Here is a 21,445-nt window from a genome sequence, read left to right as displayed (position 1 = left end):
AGCTGCGCGTTGAGCAGGACACAACGTTTTTGAACGTTAAGATAGAAATATGATATGTAGATCAAGGAATCATGTCGGCTCGATTCGTGGCATTTCTATCTGCAACTGAACGTGACCGCTGGTGTTCTATAACTGGAATTCAATTTACTCGCTAGGTTTCTAAACAGTCCGCCCTACTGGTAACTATGGTAACCACCTAGCGTTTTAAGCCAATTACAATCGACTATTCTCAGCATATGTTCTCCGTAGAGACGCTTCGCCATCTTGAATTTAGTAAAAGTTGCAGACAGCCATCGACACAGTCGCCTTAACAAACACAAAACAACCAAGATATGAGCGGCTCTAACTCTCGAAACAAGACTGCAGCCACAGTCAAAGGACCGGACACTGATATCGGCCCAACTGCAAATTCAAGGGAGCGAAAGTCCGGTGGAGGTGTACTGAAGAGACTCAAATCGCGACGAAATCAAACCGATAAACAGCGGCCTGTTATTACAGAAGAAGAGCTAAGGGCGCTAGGAAGACACATCACACCGGACGAAGTCCTTGGTCTGCGTGCTGTTACACGGGGTATGTATGCCGGTGTTGATGGGATTTGGATAAGATTCAAGTTCATGTATTTTAGCTAACGTTCCCTTTGTTAGTGAACTAGCAAACTAAATTTGCATCAATGGTTTGAGGTAACCAAACAAAGCATCCGTCAACACACCAGATTCCCTGTCTGTATGTGCTTCTAACTACGAATTTCCTTCCAGATTATCTATGTAAACCTGAGGACAATGTCTACAATATTGACTTCACACGTTTCAAGATTAGAGATCTGGAGACTGGGACAGTGCTCTTTGAGATTGCTAAACCGCACAACTGTGGTAAACTCAAATGTCTTATCAAGCATGAAGTTTCAACTTTTCAACTACACTTTGGCGCAGCATAAATAGCTTGGATAGGCCACATCTTAAAGGTAAACTCAGCAATATGACATCATTATACACATTGGAGCGTATTCCTAATTATAGAAATCAAGTCCAGGTCACTGTCAACTTGAACAGGGCACCAGGCTCAATCTGTAAAACAGCCTAGTTGGAAAAACAACAGCTGAAGGTGCACTCATGTTATTAGGTTTGGGTGCCAAAACTAATGCTCAAATCTGCCACTATATTTTCTCTTTTCAATGAGGACTTGCCTCATTAGAAGGTATAAATGAGAAAGCCCATAGTCTTGGCAGATTTTAGCATTAGTTTAGTAAGCAGGAAGTTGCCCCGCTGTGTATGATGTAGTATCGCTAAGTCTACTTAGAAGGGCCCAGACCAAATTAATCGGTCTATTATTTCAAGTAAGGCCTAACACAAGCCAAGTTATTCCCTCTGTGATGATTGATGTAGTCCTTTTTTTTWATTTTACCTTTATTTAACCAGGTAGGCTAGTTGAGAACAAGTTCTCATTTGCAACTGCGACCTGGCCAAGATAAAGCATAGCAGTGTGAACAGACAAATGTTCCTTACACAAATGTTGTAGATACAATTTTAGGTTGAAATCAGAGATGACATGTTGACACTTATTTGGATGTCAATTACATTTTAATTCATGTTCTCTATCAGACCCTGAAGATGAGGAAGAAGAGAATGGAGACACCAGTGCTGGACGCTTTGTGCGGTATCAGTTTACGCCGGCCTTCCTCAGACTGCGGACTGTTGGTGCAACGTAAATCAGTGGATTAAACAGGAAACACCACATGCATTATCATTATTAGAAATCATATAACTCGTAGTTGAAAAACCACATACTGTGGTTATACTTAAATGTTTCATAATATATGTGCTTTCTGCTTTCCAATATGGCAGGCTTACCTCAAGCTCTAGTATGCTGTTAGCACCCTCAAATTCAGTTCAGGTCCATTGCTTATAACTCAGCAGTTACTTATGCAGACGAATCATGATCTCAGTTTCATGCTCAATTTCATTTGCTGGTGGGGCTTTGCAGCTCTGGCAACCAATCCAACTGTGGTTACAGAGAGGATTTGGCAGAGCCCTGACACCACACTTAATGCTTTTCTCCTGAAGTTGTTTTACATGGCTGGCAACAATACAATTGAAATAATCATCCTTCTTTTTGACTTTTAGAAATATAGATGATTAATGAATAAAGCTTCAATTCTAGTAGCTTAAGCCATTTCATGCAGTTATGTTCATCATGTCCCTACTAGTATCTCAAGTGCCTCTCTTTCTTCCCTGCTTTCAGTGTCGAGTTCACCGTGGGGGACCGGCCTGTTAACAGCTTTCGCATGATAGAGAGGCATTATTTCCAGGATAAAGTTCTCAAGAACTTTGACTTTGACTTCGGATTCTGCATCCCAAACAGCTGCAACACTTGCGAACATATCTATGAGTTTCCCCAGCTCCCTGAGGACCTCAGTAAGTCTACTAGTAGTAGGAGCGCACCAGCAATGCCCCCTCTCACTTTGTCTATCATCTTTGTTTTAGCCTGTGTCCTACAAGCTAAAGTTCAGACTGGCCACAACATAGCTAGCCAAGTCTGTATACTATACAGAGCCAGTCAGGCCACTCAAATTGTAAGATAAGTAATGTGGTACTAGACAGTCACATGGATCCCCTTCAGGAGTAATTTACTGTAAGCCAGGCTAATGTACATTCTGCTGTTCCTTATGAAGTTATTTCCAAACTGAAATCCCTTGTTTTGTTTTTTTCCCCCCTCTCTTTCTTATGAAGTTTGCCTAATGGTGGAGCACCCGTATGAGACCAGGTCAGACAGCTTCTACTTTGTGGACAACAAACTGATCATGCACAATAAGGCAGACTACGCCTACGATGGGGGCGAGTAGTGCCTGAATATTAGCRTCTTGTGTGCAATGCAACGCAGCGGTCACATTGCCCCAGAACACAACCACAATATAGCCCTTTTGGGAACAGGTGTATACTTCCTCCACTTCAGACATTCCAACAAACTTTACCAGCCCCAGGTTTGGGGAAACAGGACCATATCTGCCTTCAAAACAAGTTGATAGTTTATTTGTTACCTCGTACCCCTCTGTTGCTGGGACTCATAGGAGACTCTTGTCAATCACTCTTTTGTAATGTTGAACATGTTTTTCTTTGAATCTTTTTGAATGTTTTCACGTTTAAATGGTTACTTTTAACTTCTCTGGGATATGTTGGACGCTAACATCCCACTTGGTCAAAAGCCAGTAAAAATGCAGAGCGCCAAATTCAAATAAATTACTATAAAAATCAAACTTTCATGAAATCACACATGAAAGACACCAAATTAAAGCTACACTTGTTGTGAATCCAGCCAACATGTCTGATTTCAAAAAGGATTTACTGCGAAAGCACACCAAACGATTATGTTAGGTCAGTAAATAGCCACAGAAAAACACAGCCATTTTCCCAGCCAAAGATAGGAGTCACAAAAAGCAGAAATAGAGATAAAATGATTCACTAACCTTTGATGATCTTCATCAGATGACACTCATAGGACATCATGTTACACAATACATGTATGTTTTGTTTGATAATGTGCATATTTATATCCAAATATCTCAGTTTACATTGGCGCCATGTTCAGAAATGCCTCCAAAATATCAGGAAAAATTGCAGAGAGCCACATCAAATAACAGAAATACTCATCATAAACTTTGATGAAAGATACATGTTTTACATAGAATTAAAGATACACTTGTTCTTAATGCAACCGCTGTCAGATTTCAAAAAAACTTTACGGACAAAGCAAACCGTGCAATAATCTGAGACGGCGCTCAGATAGAAACAACATTTCTCCGCCATGTTGGAGTCAACAGAAATACGAAATTACATCATACATATTCCCTTACCTTTGATGATCTTCATCAGAATGCACTCCCAGGAATCCTAGTTCTACAATAAATTGTTGTTTTGTTCGATAATGTCCATAATTTATGTCCACGTAGCTACTTTTGTTAGCGCGTATAGTACACATATCCAAACGTTCGCCTGGATCTGCGCGAGCGTCGGATGAAAACTTCAAAAAGTTATATTACAGGTCGAATAAACTTGTCAAACTAAGTAGAGAATCAATCTTTAGGACGTTATCATAAATATTCAATAACTTTCCAACCGGAGAATTCCTTTGTGTCTATAGAAGTAATGGAACCCAAGTCGATATCATGTGGAATGCGCGTGACCAGGAACTGGCTCTCTGCCAGACCACTGACTYAAACAGCTCCCATCCGGCCCCAAATCACAGTAGAAGCTTCATTCAACGTTCTACAGACTGTTGACATCTAGTGGAAGGCGTAGGAAGTGCAAACAGATCCATATCCCACTGGGATTTCAATAGGCGATGAGTTGAAAATCGTCCAGCCTCAGAATTCACACTTCCTGTTTGGATATTTTCTCAGGTTTTTGCCTGCCATATGAGTTCTGTTATACTCACAGACATCATTCAAACAGTTTTAGAAACTTCAGAGTGTTTTATATCCAATAGTAATAATAATATGCATATATTAGCATCTGGGACAGAGTAGGAGGCAGTTCACTCTGGGCATGCTATTCATCCAAAGTGAAAATGCTGCCCCCTATCCTAGAGAAGTTAATAAGTATTATTTTAATCTGTCTTGAGTTAGTTCAGTATTTGTTGCAATATCCTTGTTTTTGTTGGAATACATTTAGGCATATCTTGTGGGTTTGTGTAACTCTTATCAGCCTAATGATCTAATACACCCGTTCAAATTGAATAATATTAGTTTCAATTTCTCAAGTTGTCAATTTTTTCAGGGTTGTCATCTCCCTGGTGAAAGGCCACTCTGTTACCAAACGGCTCTACAGAGGGAATCTGGAACTTTACATGATCCCAAAGTGAATGTTGAATACTGGATATTTTTAGCCCGTAAGATGAACACTGGTTGAAGTTGAGCATGTTTTGTGTTATTTTGTCTATACAACAATAGTTGACAGATGGCAAGCCAATTACAACTGTTTTATACCACCTAATTTGATTGAACAAGTAAATACATTTTCGCTACTCATTGTGCTCTAGTAACAATCATTTTCCTTTGCTGTGTCTTCCCTCCTCAGATAGTGGGCTAAATATTCAGCTGTGAGACTAACAAATGCTCCATGACTTAGAACTCTTGCCTTGATAGAAGCTGTATTATTCATATTGGGTGTCCCATGTCACCTCTAGCTGTATATACAACCAATAATCCTTGTTGACTATGAGACATTTTTGTATTAACTGCCATTGGTAGTAAGTCAGACAGCACCCCTGGCCTTTTTAAGTTGTTAGCGTTTGTGACAGTGCTGTAAATTTACTTGTAGTGTGTTTGTGCCTGCTGGAGTGATACTGAGCCTCCCAACACTAAATTAAACCTCCCCGTGGGCCTTTGTATTCAGACTGTTAAACTCGAGGCTTTGTGTGTGAGAGAAATCCTTGTCAAGTCCAGCTGTGCTCCGCTACACATCTCTCCAACAACACTCATCAACAGTAGTCAAAAGCAGGCAGGAAGAGATTTTGTGAATTAAATATTTTTCAGCTATGAAATTATAACTACAGGTCAATGCTCAGTGGAAGGTATGATGTGATGATCACTTTCTAGACTTGTGATGTGTATTTTTTTATTTGTTTTTACATTTACTGATGGAAAATTGTGATGGCATCCACCATTTTAAATTCTGTATTTCTAATAGCTCCCTCAAATTGTTAAGATGGCACCGAAGAGAATAGCTGACGTTTTACATGCACGTAACCAATTGTGCTGTTTTTATTTTTGTTGGTGTGTTTGTAACTCCAGTAAAAAAATATTTTGTACATAATGTTGCTGCTACTGTCTCTTATGGCCGAAAATAACTTCAGGACATTAGAACTGGGATTACTCACCATGAACTGGAAGAAGCTTTTTCCTTTAACGAGTCCGACGAGAACGATATATACTGCTCTCCCGGGAACAGGCCCAGATCCCCGTCATTTGCCTGAAGAAAAGACAGAGGAAGCAGATTGGTCTGCCTTTTGAGAATCCGTAGGCGAGCGAGTAAACTCCCACTGCCATCAATTCTACTTGCTAACATGCAATCACTGGAAAATAAAATTGAAGACTTACAATTATCCTACCAACGGGAAATTAAGAACTGTAATATCTTACGTTTCACCGAGTCGTGGCTGAACGACGAAACGGATAATATCAAGCTGGGGGATTTTCAATACACCGGCAGAACAGAGAAGTTACGTCTGGTAAGACAAGGGGTGGGGGTGTGTGTCTTTCTGTCGAAAACAGCTGGTGCGCAATGTCTAATCTTAAAGAAGTCTCAAGGTATTGCTCGCCTGAGGTAGAGTACCTTATGATGAGCTGTGGACCACAATATCTACCAAGAGAGTTCTCATCTATTATTCGTAGCCGTCTATTTACCACCATAGACCGATGCTGGCACTAAGACCGCACTCAATGAGCTGGATACCGCCATAAGCAAACAAGAAAATGCTCACCCAGAAGTGGTGCTCCTAGTGGCCGGGGACTTTAATGCAGGCAAACTTAAATCAGTTTAACCTAATTTTTACCAGCATGTCACATATGCACCAGAGGGAAAAAATCTCTAGACCACCTTTACTCCACACACAGAGATGCATACCAAGCTCTCCACCGCCCTCCATTTGGCAAATCTGACCATAATTATATCCTCCTGATTCCTGCTTACAAGCAAAAACTAGAGGAAGTACCAGTGACTCGCTCAATACGAAAGTGGTCAGATGATGCGGATACTACGCTACAGGACTGTTTTGCAAGCACAGACTGGAATATGTTCTGGGATTCATCCAATGGCATTGAGGAGTTTACCACCTCAGTCATCGGCTTCATCAAGAAGTGCATCGATGACATCGTCCCCACAGTGACCGTACGTACATATCCCAACCAGAAGCCATGGATTACAGGCAACATCCGTATCGAGCTAAAGGCTAGAGCTGCCGGTTTCAAGGAGCGGGACACTAATCCGGACGCCTATAAGAAATCCCGCTATGCCCTCAGACAAACCATCAAACAAGCAAAGCGTCAATACAGGACTAAGATCGAATCATACTACACCGGCTCTGACGCTCATCGGATGTGGCAGGGCTTGAAAACTATTACGGACTACAAAGGGAAACCCAGAGGCGAGCTGCCCAGTGACGCGAGCCTACCAGACGAGCTAAATGCCTTTTTATGCTCGCTTCGAGGCATTCAATACTGAAGCATGCACGAGAGCACCAGCTGTTCTGGGTGCTCTCAGTAGCCGATGTGAGCAAGACCTTTAAACAGGTCAACATTCACAAAGCCGCGGGGCAAGATGGATTACCAGGACATGTACTCAAAGCATGCACGGACCAACTGGCAAATATCTTCACTGACATTTTCAATCTCTCCCTGACTGAGTCTGTAATACCTACATGTTTTAAGCAGACCACCGTAGTCCCTGTGCCCAAGGAAGCGAAGGTAGCCCTGTCTCTTATACACATCTAGATGTGTATAAGAGACAGGCACAGAGGACCCTGGGACTAAACACCTCTCTCTGCAACTGGATCCTGGACTTCCTGACGGGCCGCCCCCAGGGGGTAAAGGTAGGCAACAACACGTCTGCCACGTCTGATCCTCAACACTGGGGCCCCTCAGGGGTGTGTACTTAGTCCCCTCCTGTACTCCCTGTTCACCCACGACTGCGTGGCCAAGCACAACTCCAACACCAGCATTAAGTTTGCTTATGACACAACAGTGGTAGGCCTGATAACTGACAACGATGAGACAGCCTATAGGGAGGAGGTCAGAGAACTGGCAGTGTGGTGCCAGGACAACAACCTCTCCCTTAATGTGAGCAAGACAAAGGAGTTGACTGTGGACTACAGGAAAAGGCTGTGCGAACAGGCCCCCATTAACATCAATGGGATTGTAGTGGAGCGGGTCGAGAGTTTCAAGTTCCTTGGTGTCCACATCATTAACACACTATCGTGGTCCAAACACACCAAGACAGTCGTGAAGAGGGCATGGCAAAACCTTTTCCCTCTCAGGAGAATGAAAAGATTTGGCATGGGTCCCCAGATCCTCAAAGTTCTACAGCTGCACCATTGAGAGCATCCTGACCGGTACATCACCGCCTGGTATGGCAACTGCTCGGCATCTGACCGTAAGGCGCTACAGAGGGTAGTGCATACGGCCTAGTACATCATTGGGGCCAAGCTTCCTATGCAAAGTCACTTCACCCCCACCTACATGTACAAATTACCTCTAACCTGTACCCCCGCACACTGACTCGGTACCTGTACCACCTGTATATAGCCTCGTTATTGTGTTACTTTTATTTTTTACTTTATTTAATTTGGTCAATATTTTCTTAACTCTTCTTGAACTGCATTGTTGGTTAAGAGCTTGTAAGTAAGCACTTCACTGTAAGGTCTACACTTGTTGTATTCGGCACATGTGGCAAAGTTTGATTTGAAATTAACACTAATTATGGCTTTTACAACATGGTCGCTACTGATATAATTTTTCACTCTTATTTAGTTGGACCCACATACTGAATAAATTGAAACCCCATTGATTTTTATTGAACATATAGTACTTTTGCCTATAGATGAATGTGTTTTATGACAGACATCTCAGTGATTACAAAGTGTGGTGTCTTGAATGTTACATGTTACTCTGTCAAATACTATTGTCTACATCTTTGGATGTGTACTTGGTGAGGATCTGGTAAGAACTAGAAGCCCACCTAACATTGCCTTTTATATTCTGCAGAACGAGGGGGAAATAAACAAAAGCCATTGAAGAAAAATGTTGGGTTCACTCGTCAAACTCTAACCATTGTAGCCTGCTGGTTTGCCCTTGTCGCCGCTAGCTACCACAGTCACAAAGTCATAATTATGGCTATACCACGCCAATTTCTACAATTTATCATCTTAAAATAAGATTTAAACCAAACCTTAACCACGCTGCAAACATTATGCCTAACCTTAAATTAAGACCAAAAAGCTAATTTGTGTTTTCATAAATGTTTACGATACATAGCCAATTTGGACTTTGTGGCTGGGGTAACTAGTGACAACCGTTTGCCTTGAAATAATGAATTACCCATAGTGCATTGCTTTGTAGCCACACGTGCTCGATCCAACATGTCAGCGCCTGTTGGGACGATGGCCGAAGACTCAAGCAGTGAAGATGAAGATCTAGAACATTTTAAGGAAGCAGTTTGGAGTTTTGGCACTTATGGAACTAATGGTACACACAATGCCAACCCGGCAGGTAAATTCAGCCAAACTTTAGTGCACCTTTGCTTTAGCTAAGACCCAGGGTGTAGTTAGCTAGCTAACGCTAACAGTCATAACAACAAAAGTGGGGTGGGAGGTGGGGTGGGAGATGGCTAGCTAAATGTGTGAAATCTTGAGCCAACGAGCAAATATATCTTTCTCCCAACGACAGTAACTGCTGTTGTTTTAGATGGGGTAAGCAATGTCAAGCAATCCCGTCGGTAAGTTTTAATTTACTCTGAAATCCTGCTATCCCCTCTATTTTTGACTCATCATTAATAGAGGTTTTGTATCTAGCTTGGCTTTACCAGCTACACTTATACTGTTTTATTGTATACCATGGTCAACAGTGTGGCTGTATCTAAACATGAACATGATGGGAACGAGTTGCAGACGACCCCAGAGTTTCGTGCGCACGTTGCAAAGAAATTAGGGGCTATGCTTGACAGGGGTTTGGTTAAATTTGTTTATTAATATATATTTTAATAATGTATAATTTTTTTATATTATAATTTAATTACTTTAATTTTTTTTTATATCAAATTTTATTATTATATTAATATTTATTTTTTATATTTATTAAAATTTTTTTGATATTTATATATAGATATTTATAATACTATTTTATTATTCTTTATTATTTTAATTTTATATATAAATATATTTAGTTATTGTTTTTTATTTCAATTTTTTATATTCATTAATTTCTAATTAAAATATTTTAATTTTTTATTATATTAATTATTAATTTTTATTATTATTTTTTTAAATATTTTTTTTTATTATTTTATATATTATATATTTTTTTTATATTTAATTAATATTTATTAATAATTTTTTAATTTTCTAATTAATTATTATTTTTATTATATTTTTTTTTTTTTAATTATTAAATTTTAATTTTTAATTATTAATTTTATTTATAAAAATTTTATATTTCAACATAATATATAAATAATAATATATATAAAAAATATTTAAAATATTAAATATTTATTATTTATATTAAAATAATAATAATATAAACTATAATTAAATATATAAAATATAATTTAATATTAAATTTAAATTAATATTATTATATAAAATTATTAATATTTATTATTTTATAATATATTTATTATTTAATATATTTCTCTTAATAATTATTTTAATTTTTTTATTTTTTATTTTATTTTATTTTATTTTTATTCTTATTGTATTTATATTATTTATTATATAATATATATATATATATAAAATTTAGGGTTGATCAGCTTAATATTGTGGATAGATTTTTGCTTCCATCAGTGTAATTGCGTCATTTCGAATCCCCCATATATTTTGGGGTAAATATACACTGCTCAAAAAAATAAAGGGAACACTTAAACAACACAATGTAACTCCAAGTCAATCACACTTCTGTGAAATCAAACTGTCCACTTAGGAAGCAACACTGATTGACAATAAATTTCACATGCTGTTGTTGCAAATGAATAGACAACAGGTGGAAATTATAGGCAATTAGCAAGACACCCCCAATAAAGGAGTGGTTCTGCAGGTGGTGACCACAGACCACTTCTCAGTTCCTATGCTTCCTGGCTGATGTTTTTGGTCACTTTTGAATGCTGGCGGTGCTTTCACTCTAGTGGTAGCATGAGACGGAGTCTACAACCCACACAAGTGGCTCAGGTAGTGCAGCTCATCCAGGATGGCACATCAATGCGAGCTGTGGCAGAAGGTTGTCTGTGTCTGTCAGCGTAGTGTCCAGAGCATGGAGGTGCTACCAGGAGACAGGCCAGTACATCAGGAGACGTGGAGGAGGCCGTAGGAGGGCAACAACCAGCAGCAGGACGCTACCTCCGCCTTTTGTGCAAGGAGGAGCACTGCCAGAGCCCTGCAAAATGACCTCCAGCAGGCCACAAATGTGCATGTTGTCTGCTCAAACGGTCAGAACAGACTCCATGAGGGTGGTATGAGGGCCCGACGTCCACAGGTGGGGGTTGTGCTTTTAAGCCAACACCGTGCAGGACGTTTGGCATTTGCCGAGAACACCAAGATTGGCAAATTCGCCACTGGCGCCTGTGCTCTTAACAGATGAAAGCAGGTTCACACGCACATGTGGACAGACGTGACAGAGTCTGGAGACGCCGTGGAGAACGTTCTGCTGCCTGCAACATCCTCCAGCATGACCGGTTTGGCGGTGGGTCAGTCATGGTGTGGGGTGGCTTTCTTTGGGGGGCCGCACAGCCTCCATGTGCTGCCGAGGTAGCCTGACTGCCATTAGGTACCGAGATTGAGATCCTCAGACCTTATGAGACCATATGCTGGTGCGGTTGGCCCTGGGTTCCTCCTAATGCAAGACAATGCTAGACCTCATGTGGCTGGAGTGTGTCAGCAGTTCCTGCAAGAGGAAGGCATTGATGCTATGGACTGGCCGCCCGTTCCCCAGACCTGAATCCAATTGAGCACATCTGGGACATCATGTCTCGCTCCATCCACCAACGCCACGTTGCATCCACAGACTGTCCAGGAGTTGGCGGATGCTTTTAGTCCAGGTCTGGGGAGAGATACCTCAGGAGACCATCCGCCACCTCATAGGAGCATGCCAGGCGTTGTAGGGAGGTCATACAGGCACGTGGAGGCCACCACACTTACTGCAGCCTCATTTTGACTTGTATTTAGACATTACATCAAAGTTGGATCAGCCTGTAGTGTGGTTTTCCACTTTAATTTTGAGTGTGACTCCAAATCCAGACCTCCATGGGTTGATAAATTTGATTTCCATTGATAATTTTTGTGTGATTTTGTTGTCAGCACATTCAACTATGTAAAGAAAAAAGTATTTAATAAGAATATTTAATTCATTCAGATCTAGGATGTGTTATTTTAGTGTTCCCTTTATTTTCTTGAGCAGTATATATATATATATACACTTTTTAAATTTAGAATATACCTTTATTATTTTCTGCAAACCCTACCACCCCTCCCCCAATTGGAGTAAACTAATAAACAATAACACTTAGGCTTACCTTCAGTTTATACATACTATACACATTTTACAGACACAATCTATTTTACAATAGTTATATTTAGTTTGTTTTTAGTCCCGGCCTTCCTCTATTTCTGATGTCCATCCATTTTGATTTCTATTGTAACTGCTATTTCACAAAAGTTCTGAACCTATATACATTTTACAGACCCCATATGTTTTACATTTGTTATCTTGTTATTAGTCCCACCCTTCAGCTCCATTCAACCCCTCCTATCTATCCCTTAACACCATCCATTTGGATTTCTATTTGCCATATATTTTTCAACTGTGCTGTGATGCTTCACAAAAGTACTGAACCTTTCTATTCTCATCGTTTCTACAGATTGTAAATTAAAGAAAAAAAAATCTAAAATAATTATTATATTATTGATCGATTGACTATGACTTTTCAAATCACCCAGTATTGCTATCTGCAGCGTTAGTTCTAGGTAAATGTTGCAATTCTTCAGCCATTCCTGGACCTGACAGGTATTTCTTACTTGTCATGGGAAAATGTTAATAAACATCAAGTTTTACTATTTTAGCTAGCTACATCAAACTGTTATAGCCTTTGCCTCATGTTACCATCACCTGTCTACTTTTCAGTCGCATACTTTAATCCAACTATGAAATTTGATGTTCAGTTGTATTTCAGTGATATCTGCAGAAACATCAAGACCCTGCACAGAGTCAACCAAATGTGAAGATGGTGAGGGTTTATCCATAAATTGGTTTGCATTGAAACTGATACAGTAATTACAAAATGTGTGATGTGTTGTCAGATGTGATGTAGATGCTGCATGTGGTCTTGATCTTATTTCTTGGTTTTGAAGGTTTCCGGCTGTTCACCACATCTGTCCCAGGAGAGTTTACCATTGATCCCCCTCCTCCTCCTGTAAGGCGCAGGCCCATCCCCAGCTCAAGGTGATGCTTGTTCTGTCTAGGCCTGGCCTTTTAACCATTGGGATGTGTGAGGTGGTTTGATGTCACCTTCATTTCTACGTTGGGAGGAATCCTTATACAGTAGCATTGCATACTGTAATAAATGTTTGTTTCTGCAATGTTATTCTAGTGACAGTGACAGTGAAATGGAGATGAGACTGAGAGAGGCAGCAGTGTCAGTCACAGACCTCCTATCATCAGCTCTCCCCTGCGGGATTACACATTCCCTGCCGGAGTCCCCCAGCTCAGAGAAAATGAAGAAGAASAACAACAACAACAACAAAGGAGAGGAGGCAGAAAGAGAGGACCATAATAACAGCCCTGTCCCAAAGAAAAATAAGAAAAGGAAAGCTCTCCAGGGGGAGTGTGGAGATGTAGAGCACTGTGGAGAATCCTCACCTAATGCTAAAACCGATGAGGAGCAGAAGAGGCCAGAAGAGGACATTCTACCCCTAAAGAAGAAGAAGAAGAAGAAGAAAGGCACCGATGAAGTATAAAAGCACTGAGAGACTTGTGTGCTGTGATTTGGGATGTTGGCTGTTTGTTCCGTACTTGTGAGACCTGTTGTACTTGGGAATCTTATCACTGATTATAACATGGTCAGGTCATACACTCATATCACAGCAATTTTGTACTCTGTAGATTGCATTCCAGAAAATAACAATGTGATCTTTCAGAAATGTGAAATAAGTCTTTCACAAGATATTTGATGACCGTTTTCTCTACCCAAAACACAATTTGTTCTATGCCTTGTTTTGTAAAGGAAGTAGTTTACACTGAATTCGACTTACATGTAAATTTATGAGCAGAATGCTATACAATATTTTTTTTTTAACACTTCTCTGTTGATAACGTACACACTCTGGCCCGTTTATTTGGTACAATACCCTGTTCACAAAAATGGATCGCTTGTACAGACAGTGAGTCACTTGTGGTGACTGTGGCTTGGTATATAAGACTGGCATCGAGGCATTCAGTTACTGTTCAATTGAATGTTAGAATGGGCAAAACTAGTGACCTAAGCGACTTTGAGCGTTGTATGATCATCTGTGCCAGGTGCACCGGATCCAGTATCTCAGAAACAGCCACCCTCCTGGGCTTTTGACGGACAACAGTGTCTAGGGTTTACAGAGACTGGTGCAACAAACAAAAACATCCAGTCAGTGGCAGTCCTGTGGGAAAAAACAGCTTGTTGATGAGAGAGGTTGAAGGAAAATGGCAAGAATCGTGCAAGCTAACAGGTGGGCCACAAACAGACATTTAACGGCGCAGAAGGGCATCTCGGAACGCACAACTTGTCGATCCTTGCCACGAATGGGCTATTGCAGCAGACGATCACACTGGGTTCCTTTCCTTATCAGCTAAAAACAAGAAGAAGCGGCTCCAGTGGGGATGCGATCCCCGACAAATGCTGTTGTATTATGCTGATGGCAGAGTCAGGATTTGGTGTAAGCAGCATGAATCCATGGACCCATCATGCCTGGTGTCAACGGTACAGGCTGGTGGCGGTAGTGTACTGGTGTGGGGAATGTTTTCCTGGCACACGTTAGGTCTCTTGATACCAATTGAGCAACCAAATATTCCGACACCTAATAGGATTCATGCCCCGAAAAATTCAGGCTGCCCTGGAGGCAAAGGGGGTCTGAACCGGCACTAGATGGGTGCAGTGCTTAATTTGATTAATTAATTTAACTTAATTTAATCTTGCCAGAACAGGATCCGGCACCTCTCCGTTTTGGACTATTTCGCTACGCAGCCTATTTGGCCGGATCCGGTACCTCTCATGGTCTCACCTCAACAATTATCTGATTTATTGAAATACATTTGCCAAAGTTATAGAATTACTGCTATCTGTTCAGAAAGAAATTAAATAATTCAGAATACTCTACTCCACAATGAAAAGGACTACACTGCGTGCACAATTAATAGTCAGGTGAGTATTCTGATCTWATCATTATTTCTATGCATATTTTCCAATTCCAAACCATATAAACTTGAATGCTTATTGGATTTAATCATTTGCAGGTGATATGTGTTTGTGTAATGAGGGAGGGTGTGGCGAAAGTGAATAACATCTTATATCAAGGTGTGAATAATTATTAGGCAGCTTCATTACCTCAGGTAAAATGGACCAAAAAAGAGATTTAACTGACACTGAAAAGTCAAAAATTGTAAAATACCTTTCAGACGGAAGCAACACTTGAAATAGCTAAACTATTGAGGCGTGACCACCGGACAATCAAACGTTTTGTTTGCGAATAGTCAACTGGGGTGCAAAAAAACGCATGGAGAAGAAAAGGCGCAAAAGACTTGATAGGAATTAAACATAAAGCTACCAGGAACCCATTATCCTACAGTGCCACCATATTCCAGAACTGCAACCTACCTGGAGTGTCCAGAAGCACAAGGTGTCAATTGCTCAGAGACATGGCCACGGTCAAGGAGGCTGAAACATGACCACCACTGAATAATATTCACAAGTTGAAGTGTCAAGATTGGGCAAAGAAATACCTGAAGACAGATTTGTCAAAGGTTTTATGGACAGATTAAATGAGAGTAWCTTGATGGATGGGAGTCAGGCGCCAGCAAGTTGGAGGAGGGGTACTGGTATAGGCTGCTTTCATTAAGGATGAGGTAGTTAGACCTTTTCGGGTTGAAGATGGTCTGAAACTCAACTCCCGAACCTACTACTGGTTTCTGGAAGATACTTTCTTCAAGCAGTGTTACAGGAAGAAGTCCTCAGCATTCAAGAAGGCCATGATCTTTATGCAGGATAATGCTCCAACACATGCATCCAAGTACTCAGCTGCTTGGCTAGCCAGCAAGGGCCTCAAAGATGCCCGAATAATGACCTGACTTAAATCCTATTGAGAACTTGTGGGCCCTTCTCAAATGTGAGATTTACAGTGAGGGAAAACAATACACCTCTTTGAACAGCATTTGGGAGGCTGTGGTTGCTGCTTCAGCGAAAGTTGATCGTGAACAGATCAAGAAACTGACAGACTTCATGGATGGAAGGCTCATGGAAGTTATTGAAAAGAAGGGTGGTTATATTGGTCACTGAATATTTTTAAAAGGCCAACATTTTTATTTAATTGTCATTTTGTGTTATTTGTTACACTTACTCTAAAAATTGAGAATTAACAAGTGAGTTGGGAGAAATTATTTTTGTAATTTAGTTGCCTATTAATTCTGCACACTTACATTCCCTGAGAAAGACAAAACTCACTTTCCTTTGTTAAACATTCAGGTTTGAGGTTCAATAACATTTTGGATTGACTGTTTGTTAAACAATAAAATTGATCCTTATTTATCCAAATTGTGCACGCAGTATATAATTTAGCCACAGAGGATCAATAGCTTCTTTAAAAAAATAACCAAGCTGTGGCTTGTGTGTTGCCCAATAACAAGGCAATACAGTCGGGAATGCGTGGCAAATCTTTCATTGAACAGTATGCAGACAAAACAGGCCTTTCGCAATATTTCAAATACAATCGCAGGAAAACACAGGTTGCAAAGCAAATGGCTCCTGCTGAAAATAGAAGACTAATCTATCTGCTGTAGGTTACCAAAATATTTGATCAACTTCCAAATATTGTTTTACAAAGTAAAATAGCCTAGGCCTAGGTTTGTGTGTGTGTGTGTTTTTTTTACAAAGTAAAACTAGAGCGAGAGGCTTTTTGCACGAACACCGGCTGTCACCAGCAAGTGAGCTGTGCATGGTGAGTCAGTGGATTATAATTTCCTCCTCATATTGTAGCCTACAATATGTGTCTCCACAAGCCTAGGCTATTGATGCAGTCGTTTTCATTGATCCCAGTTTGTCAGTGTCAAAGTAGCCTGTCATTTAGATAATTTGTGCGGTATTAAAAAATGTTCTTCTAAAGTCTCCAGTCATGTAGAAAATGACAGAATTGCAAGAAATGCATTTATAAAAGGCACATTTCTTTCCAGAACCTAGGCTACTAAAAATTTTCCACATGTGTGCAGCTGTTGTCAGTCCCTCTACTGCTCTATACACAAATGCGATGATATGCCTACAATACTTTATTATAAAGGGGATTCTTTTTTTTATGCATTCCGATCCCTAAGAGCTAGGTTGCAGAGCCCCCCCAGGTGCCGATTTACAAATTAAGCGCTGGATGGGTGTACCTAATAAACTGTTCGGTGAGTGTATGTGTTCATTGTAAAACGGGGATCAATGGCTCAGCGGTCTTTGCATTGATTTAGGTGAGGGTGTTTATAATGGTTTATCTCTGACCTCAGATCAGCAGTATAAGACTGACACCCTGTGTACTAAGTACACTGTTCAAATCAAATGTTCTGTCTAATAGTAAGGCAGCTTCTTCAAGTGACTAGACTAGTAATTGGCAGTGAGTCTCCCTGATGTACAGTACCATTCAAAAGTTTGGACACACCTACTCATTCCATTTTTTTTATTTTTTTTTTACTATTTTCTACATTGTTGAATAATAGTGAATACATCAAAACTATGAAATAACACATGGAATCATATAGTAACCAAAAAGTGTTAAACAAATCAAAATATATCTTATATTTGAGATTCTTCAGAGTAGCCACCCTTTGCCTTGATGACAGCTTTGCACACTCTTGGCATTCCCTCAACCAGCTTCATGAGGTAGTACTTGTTAAAAGTTAATTTGAGGAAATTCTTTCCTTCTTACTGCGGTTGAGCCAATCACTTGTGTTGTGACAAGGTAGGGTTGGTATACAGAAGATGGTCTAATTTGGTAAAAGACCAAATCCATATTATGGCAAGATGAGCTCAAATAAGCAAGGAGAAACGACAGTCCATCATTACTTTTAAGATGTGAAGGTCAGTCAATGCGGAACATTATTTTCACGTGCAGTCGCAAAAGCCATCAAGCGCTATGATGAAACGGTCTCTCATGAGGACCGCCACACAAAAGGAAGACCCAGAGTTACCTCTGCTGCAGAAGAAACACGGGTAATGGACATTAGACGAGTGGAAATATATCCTTTGATCTGATGAGTCCAAATTTGAGATTTTTGGTTCCAACCGCCGTGTCTTTGTGAGACGTAGAGTAGGTGAACGGATGATCTCCGCATCTCCCATAAAGCATGGAGGTGGAGGTGTGAGGGTGCTTTGTTGGTGACACTCAGTGATTTATTTAGAATTCAAGGCATACTTAACCAGCATGGCTACCACAGCATTCTGCAGCGATATGCCAATCCATCTGGTTTGTGCTTAGTGGGACTATCATTTGTTTTTCAACAGGACAATTACCCAACACACTCCAGGCTGTGTAAGGGCTATTTGACCAAGAAGGAGAGTGATGGAGTGCTGCATCAGATGACCTGGCCTCCACAATCACCCGACCTCAACCCAATTGAGATGGTTTGGGATGAGTTGGACCGCAGAGTGAAGGAAAAGCAGTCAACAAGTGCTCAGCAAATGTGGGATCTCCTTCAAGATTGTTGGAAATGCATTCCAGGTGAAGCTGGTTGAGAGAATGCCAAGAGTGTGCAAAGCTGCCATTCAGGCAATGGGTGGCTACTTTGAAGAATCCTTTTAACACTTTTTTGGTTACTACATGATTCCGTATGTGTTATTTCATAGTTTTGATCCATTCACTATTATTCTACAATGTAGAAAATAAAGAAAAACCCATGAATGAGTAGGTGTGTCCACATTTTTGACTGGTACTGCCTGTCCACTTGTCATTCCAATATCCTTTGCATTAGCGTAGCCTCTTCAGTAGCCTGTCAACTATGTGTTTGTCTATCCCTGTTCTCTCCTCTCTGCACAGACCATACAACCGCTTCACACCGCGTGGCCGCGGCCACCCCAGCCTGGTGGTCCCAGCGCGCACGACCCACGTGGAGTTCCTGGTCTCCGGTAGCCTCTGGAACTGCCGATCTGYGGCCAACAAGGCAGAGTTCATCTCAGCCTACGCTTCCCTCCAGTCCCTCGACTTCTTGGCACTGACGGAAACATGGATCACCACAGATAACACTGGCTTACTCCTACTGCTCTCTCTTCGTCCGCCCACGTGTTTCTCCACACCCCGAGAGCTTCTGGTCAGCGTGGTGGTGGCACCGGGATCCTCATCTCTCCCAAGTGGTCATTCTCTCTTTCTCCCCTTACCCATCTGTCTATCGCCTCCTTTGAATTCCATGCTGTCACAGTTACCAGCCCTTTCAAGCTTAACATCCTTATCATTTATCGCCCTCCAGGTTCCCTCGGAGAGTTCATCAATGAGCTTGATGCCTTGATAAGCTCCTTTCCTGAGGACGGCTCACCTCTCACAGTTCTGGGCGACTTTAACCTCCCACGTCTACCTTTGACTCATTCCTCTCTGCCTCCTTCTTTCCACTCCTCTCTCTTTGACCTCACCCTCTCACCTTCCCCCCTACTCACAAGGCAGGCAATACGCTTGACCTCATCTTTACTAGATGCTGTTCTTCCACTAACCTCATTGCAACTCCCCTCCAAGTCTCCGACCACTACCTTGTATCCTTTTCCCTCTCGCTCTCATCCAACACTCCCACACTGCCCCTACTCGGATGGTATCGCCCGTCCAACTCCGCTCTCTCTCCCCCGCTACTCTCTCCTCTTCCATCCTATCATCTCTTCCCTCTGCTCAAACCTTCTCCAACCTATCTCCTGACTCTGCCTCCTCAACCCTCTATCCTCCCCCCCTCCTTTCTGCATCCTTTGACTCTCTATGTCCCCTATCCTCCAGGCCGGCTCGGTCCTCCCCTCCCGCTCGTGGCTCGACGACTCATTGCGAGCTCACAGAACAGGGCTCCGGGCAGCCGAGCGGAAATGGAGGAAAACTCGCCTCCCTGCGGACCTGGCATCCTTTCACTCCCTCCTCTCTACATTTTCCTCCTCTGTCTTGCTGCCAAAGCCACTTTCTACCACTCTAAATTCCAAGCATCTGCCTCTAACCCTAGGAAGCTCTTTGCCACCTTCCTCCACTCTCCTCCTCCCCCTGAATCCTCCTCCCTCCCCCCCCCTCCTCCTCTCTGCAGACTGACTTCGTCAACCATTTTTGAAAAGAAGGTCGACGACATCCGATCCTCGTTTTGCTAAGTCAAAACGACACCGCTGGTTCTGCTCACACTGCCCTACCCTGTGCTCTGACCTCTTTCTCCCCTCTCTCTCCAGATGAAATCTCGCTTCTTGTGACGGCCGGCCGCCCAAACAACCTGCCCGCTTGACCCTATCCCCTCCTCTCTTCTCCAGACTATTTCCGGAGACCTTCTCCTTACCTCACCTCGCTCATCAACTCATCCCTGACCGCTGGCTACGTCCCTTCCGTCTTCACAGAGAGCGAGAGTTGCACCCCTTCTGAAAAACCTACACTCGATCCCTCCGATGTCAACAAACTACAGACCAGTATCCCTTCTTTCTTTTCTCTCCAAAACTCTTGAAACGTGCCGTCTTGGCCAGCCTCTCCTGCTATCTCTCTCGAATGACCTTCTGATCCAAATCGTCAGGTTTCAAGACTAGTCATTCAACTGAGACTGCTCTTCTCTGTATCACGGAGGCGCTCCGCACTGCTAAAGTAACTCTCTCTCCCTCGCTCTATCATCTTACAGACTATCGGCTGCCTTCGATACTGTGAACCATCAGATCCTCCTCTCCACCTCTCCGAGTTGGGAATCTCCGGCGCGGCCCACGCTTGGATTGCGTCCTACCTGACAGGTCGCTCCTACCAGGTGGCGTGGCGAGAATCTGTCTCCTCACCACGCGTTCTCACCACTGGTGTCCCCAGGGCTCTGTTCTGGGCCCTCTCCTGTTCTCGCTATACACCAAGTCACTTGGCTCTGTCATAAATCACATGGTCTCTCCTATCATTGCTATGCAGACGACACACAATATAACTTCTCCTTTCCCCCTTCTGATGACCAGGTGGCGAATCGCATCTCTGCATTCTGGCAGACATATCAGTGTGGATGACGGATCACCACCTCAAGCTGAACTCGGCAAGACGGAGCTGCCTCTTCCTCCCGGGGAAGGACTGCCCGTTCCATGATCGCCATCGGTTGACAACTCAATTGTGTCCTCCTCCCAGAGCGCTAAGAACCTTGGCGTGATCCTGGACAACACCCTGTCGTTCTCAACTAACATGCAAGGCGGTGGCCCGTTCCTTTAGGTTCATGCTCTACAACATCCGCAGAGTACGACCCTGCCTCACACAGGAAGCGGCGCAGGTCCTATCCAGGCACTTGTCATCT

At 42.0% G+C, this 21,445-nt stretch overlaps 2 protein-coding genes across 4 annotated transcripts; both read left to right on the top strand.

Moving 5' to 3' along the window:
- Positions 1-254: 254 nt before the first annotated feature.
- Positions 255-3,426, top strand: LOC111974939 (protein unc-119 homolog B). Its single transcript, XM_024003030.2, has 5 exons — positions 255-570; positions 756-869; positions 1,599-1,701; positions 2,239-2,411; positions 2,727-3,426. The coding sequence occupies exons 1-5, from the start codon at positions 333-335 to the stop codon at positions 2,837-2,839; spliced, it is 741 nt and encodes a 246-aa protein (XP_023858798.1). The 5' UTR covers positions 255-332; the 3' UTR covers positions 2,840-3,426.
- Positions 3,427-9,115: 5,689 nt separating this feature from the next.
- Positions 9,116-14,072, top strand: LOC111974501 (protein CUSTOS). Of its 3 annotated transcripts, XM_024002223.2 has the most exons (6): positions 9,116-9,256; positions 9,434-9,482; positions 9,612-9,710; positions 12,919-12,983; positions 13,108-13,198; positions 13,347-14,072. In XM_024002223.2, exons 1-6 carry the CDS (start codon positions 9,127-9,129, stop codon positions 13,711-13,713), a joined length of 801 nt encoding a protein of 266 aa, XP_023857991.1. In that variant the 5' UTR covers positions 9,116-9,126; the 3' UTR covers positions 13,714-14,072. The 3 variants fall into 3 exon arrangements, with proteins under 3 accessions (XP_023857991.1, XP_023857992.1, XP_070303090.1); XM_024002224.2 differs by lacking the exon at positions 9,434-9,482; XM_070446989.1 differs by lacking the exons at positions 9,434-9,482; positions 9,612-9,710 and having other exon boundaries at positions 12,930-12,983.
- Positions 14,073-21,445: the final 7,373 nt, after the last annotated feature.

The sequence above is a fragment of the Salvelinus sp. IW2-2015 genome, linkage group LG15, assembly GCF_002910315.2.
Source record: "Salvelinus sp. IW2-2015 linkage group LG15, ASM291031v2, whole genome shotgun sequence".
In the NCBI taxonomy this organism is placed as follows: Eukaryota; Metazoa; Chordata; class Actinopteri; order Salmoniformes; family Salmonidae; genus Salvelinus; species Salvelinus sp. IW2-2015.
Note: the sequence above shows the minus strand (reverse complement) of the source record. Positions and strands in the feature narration are given on the sequence as shown.

Coding starts and splice junctions, on each gene's coding strand:
- LOC111974939 (XM_024003030.2), top strand. CDS start 333: ATGAGCGGCTCTAACTCTCGAAACAAGACTGCAGCCACAGTCAAAGGA. Junction 571..755: donor TCTGCGTGCTGTTACACGGG/GTATGTATGCCG, acceptor ATTTCCTTCCAG/ATTATCTATGTAAACCTGAG. Junction 2,412..2,726: donor CCAGCTCCCTGAGGACCTCA/GTAAGTCTACTA, acceptor TTTCTTATGAAG/TTTGCCTAATGGTGGAGCAC.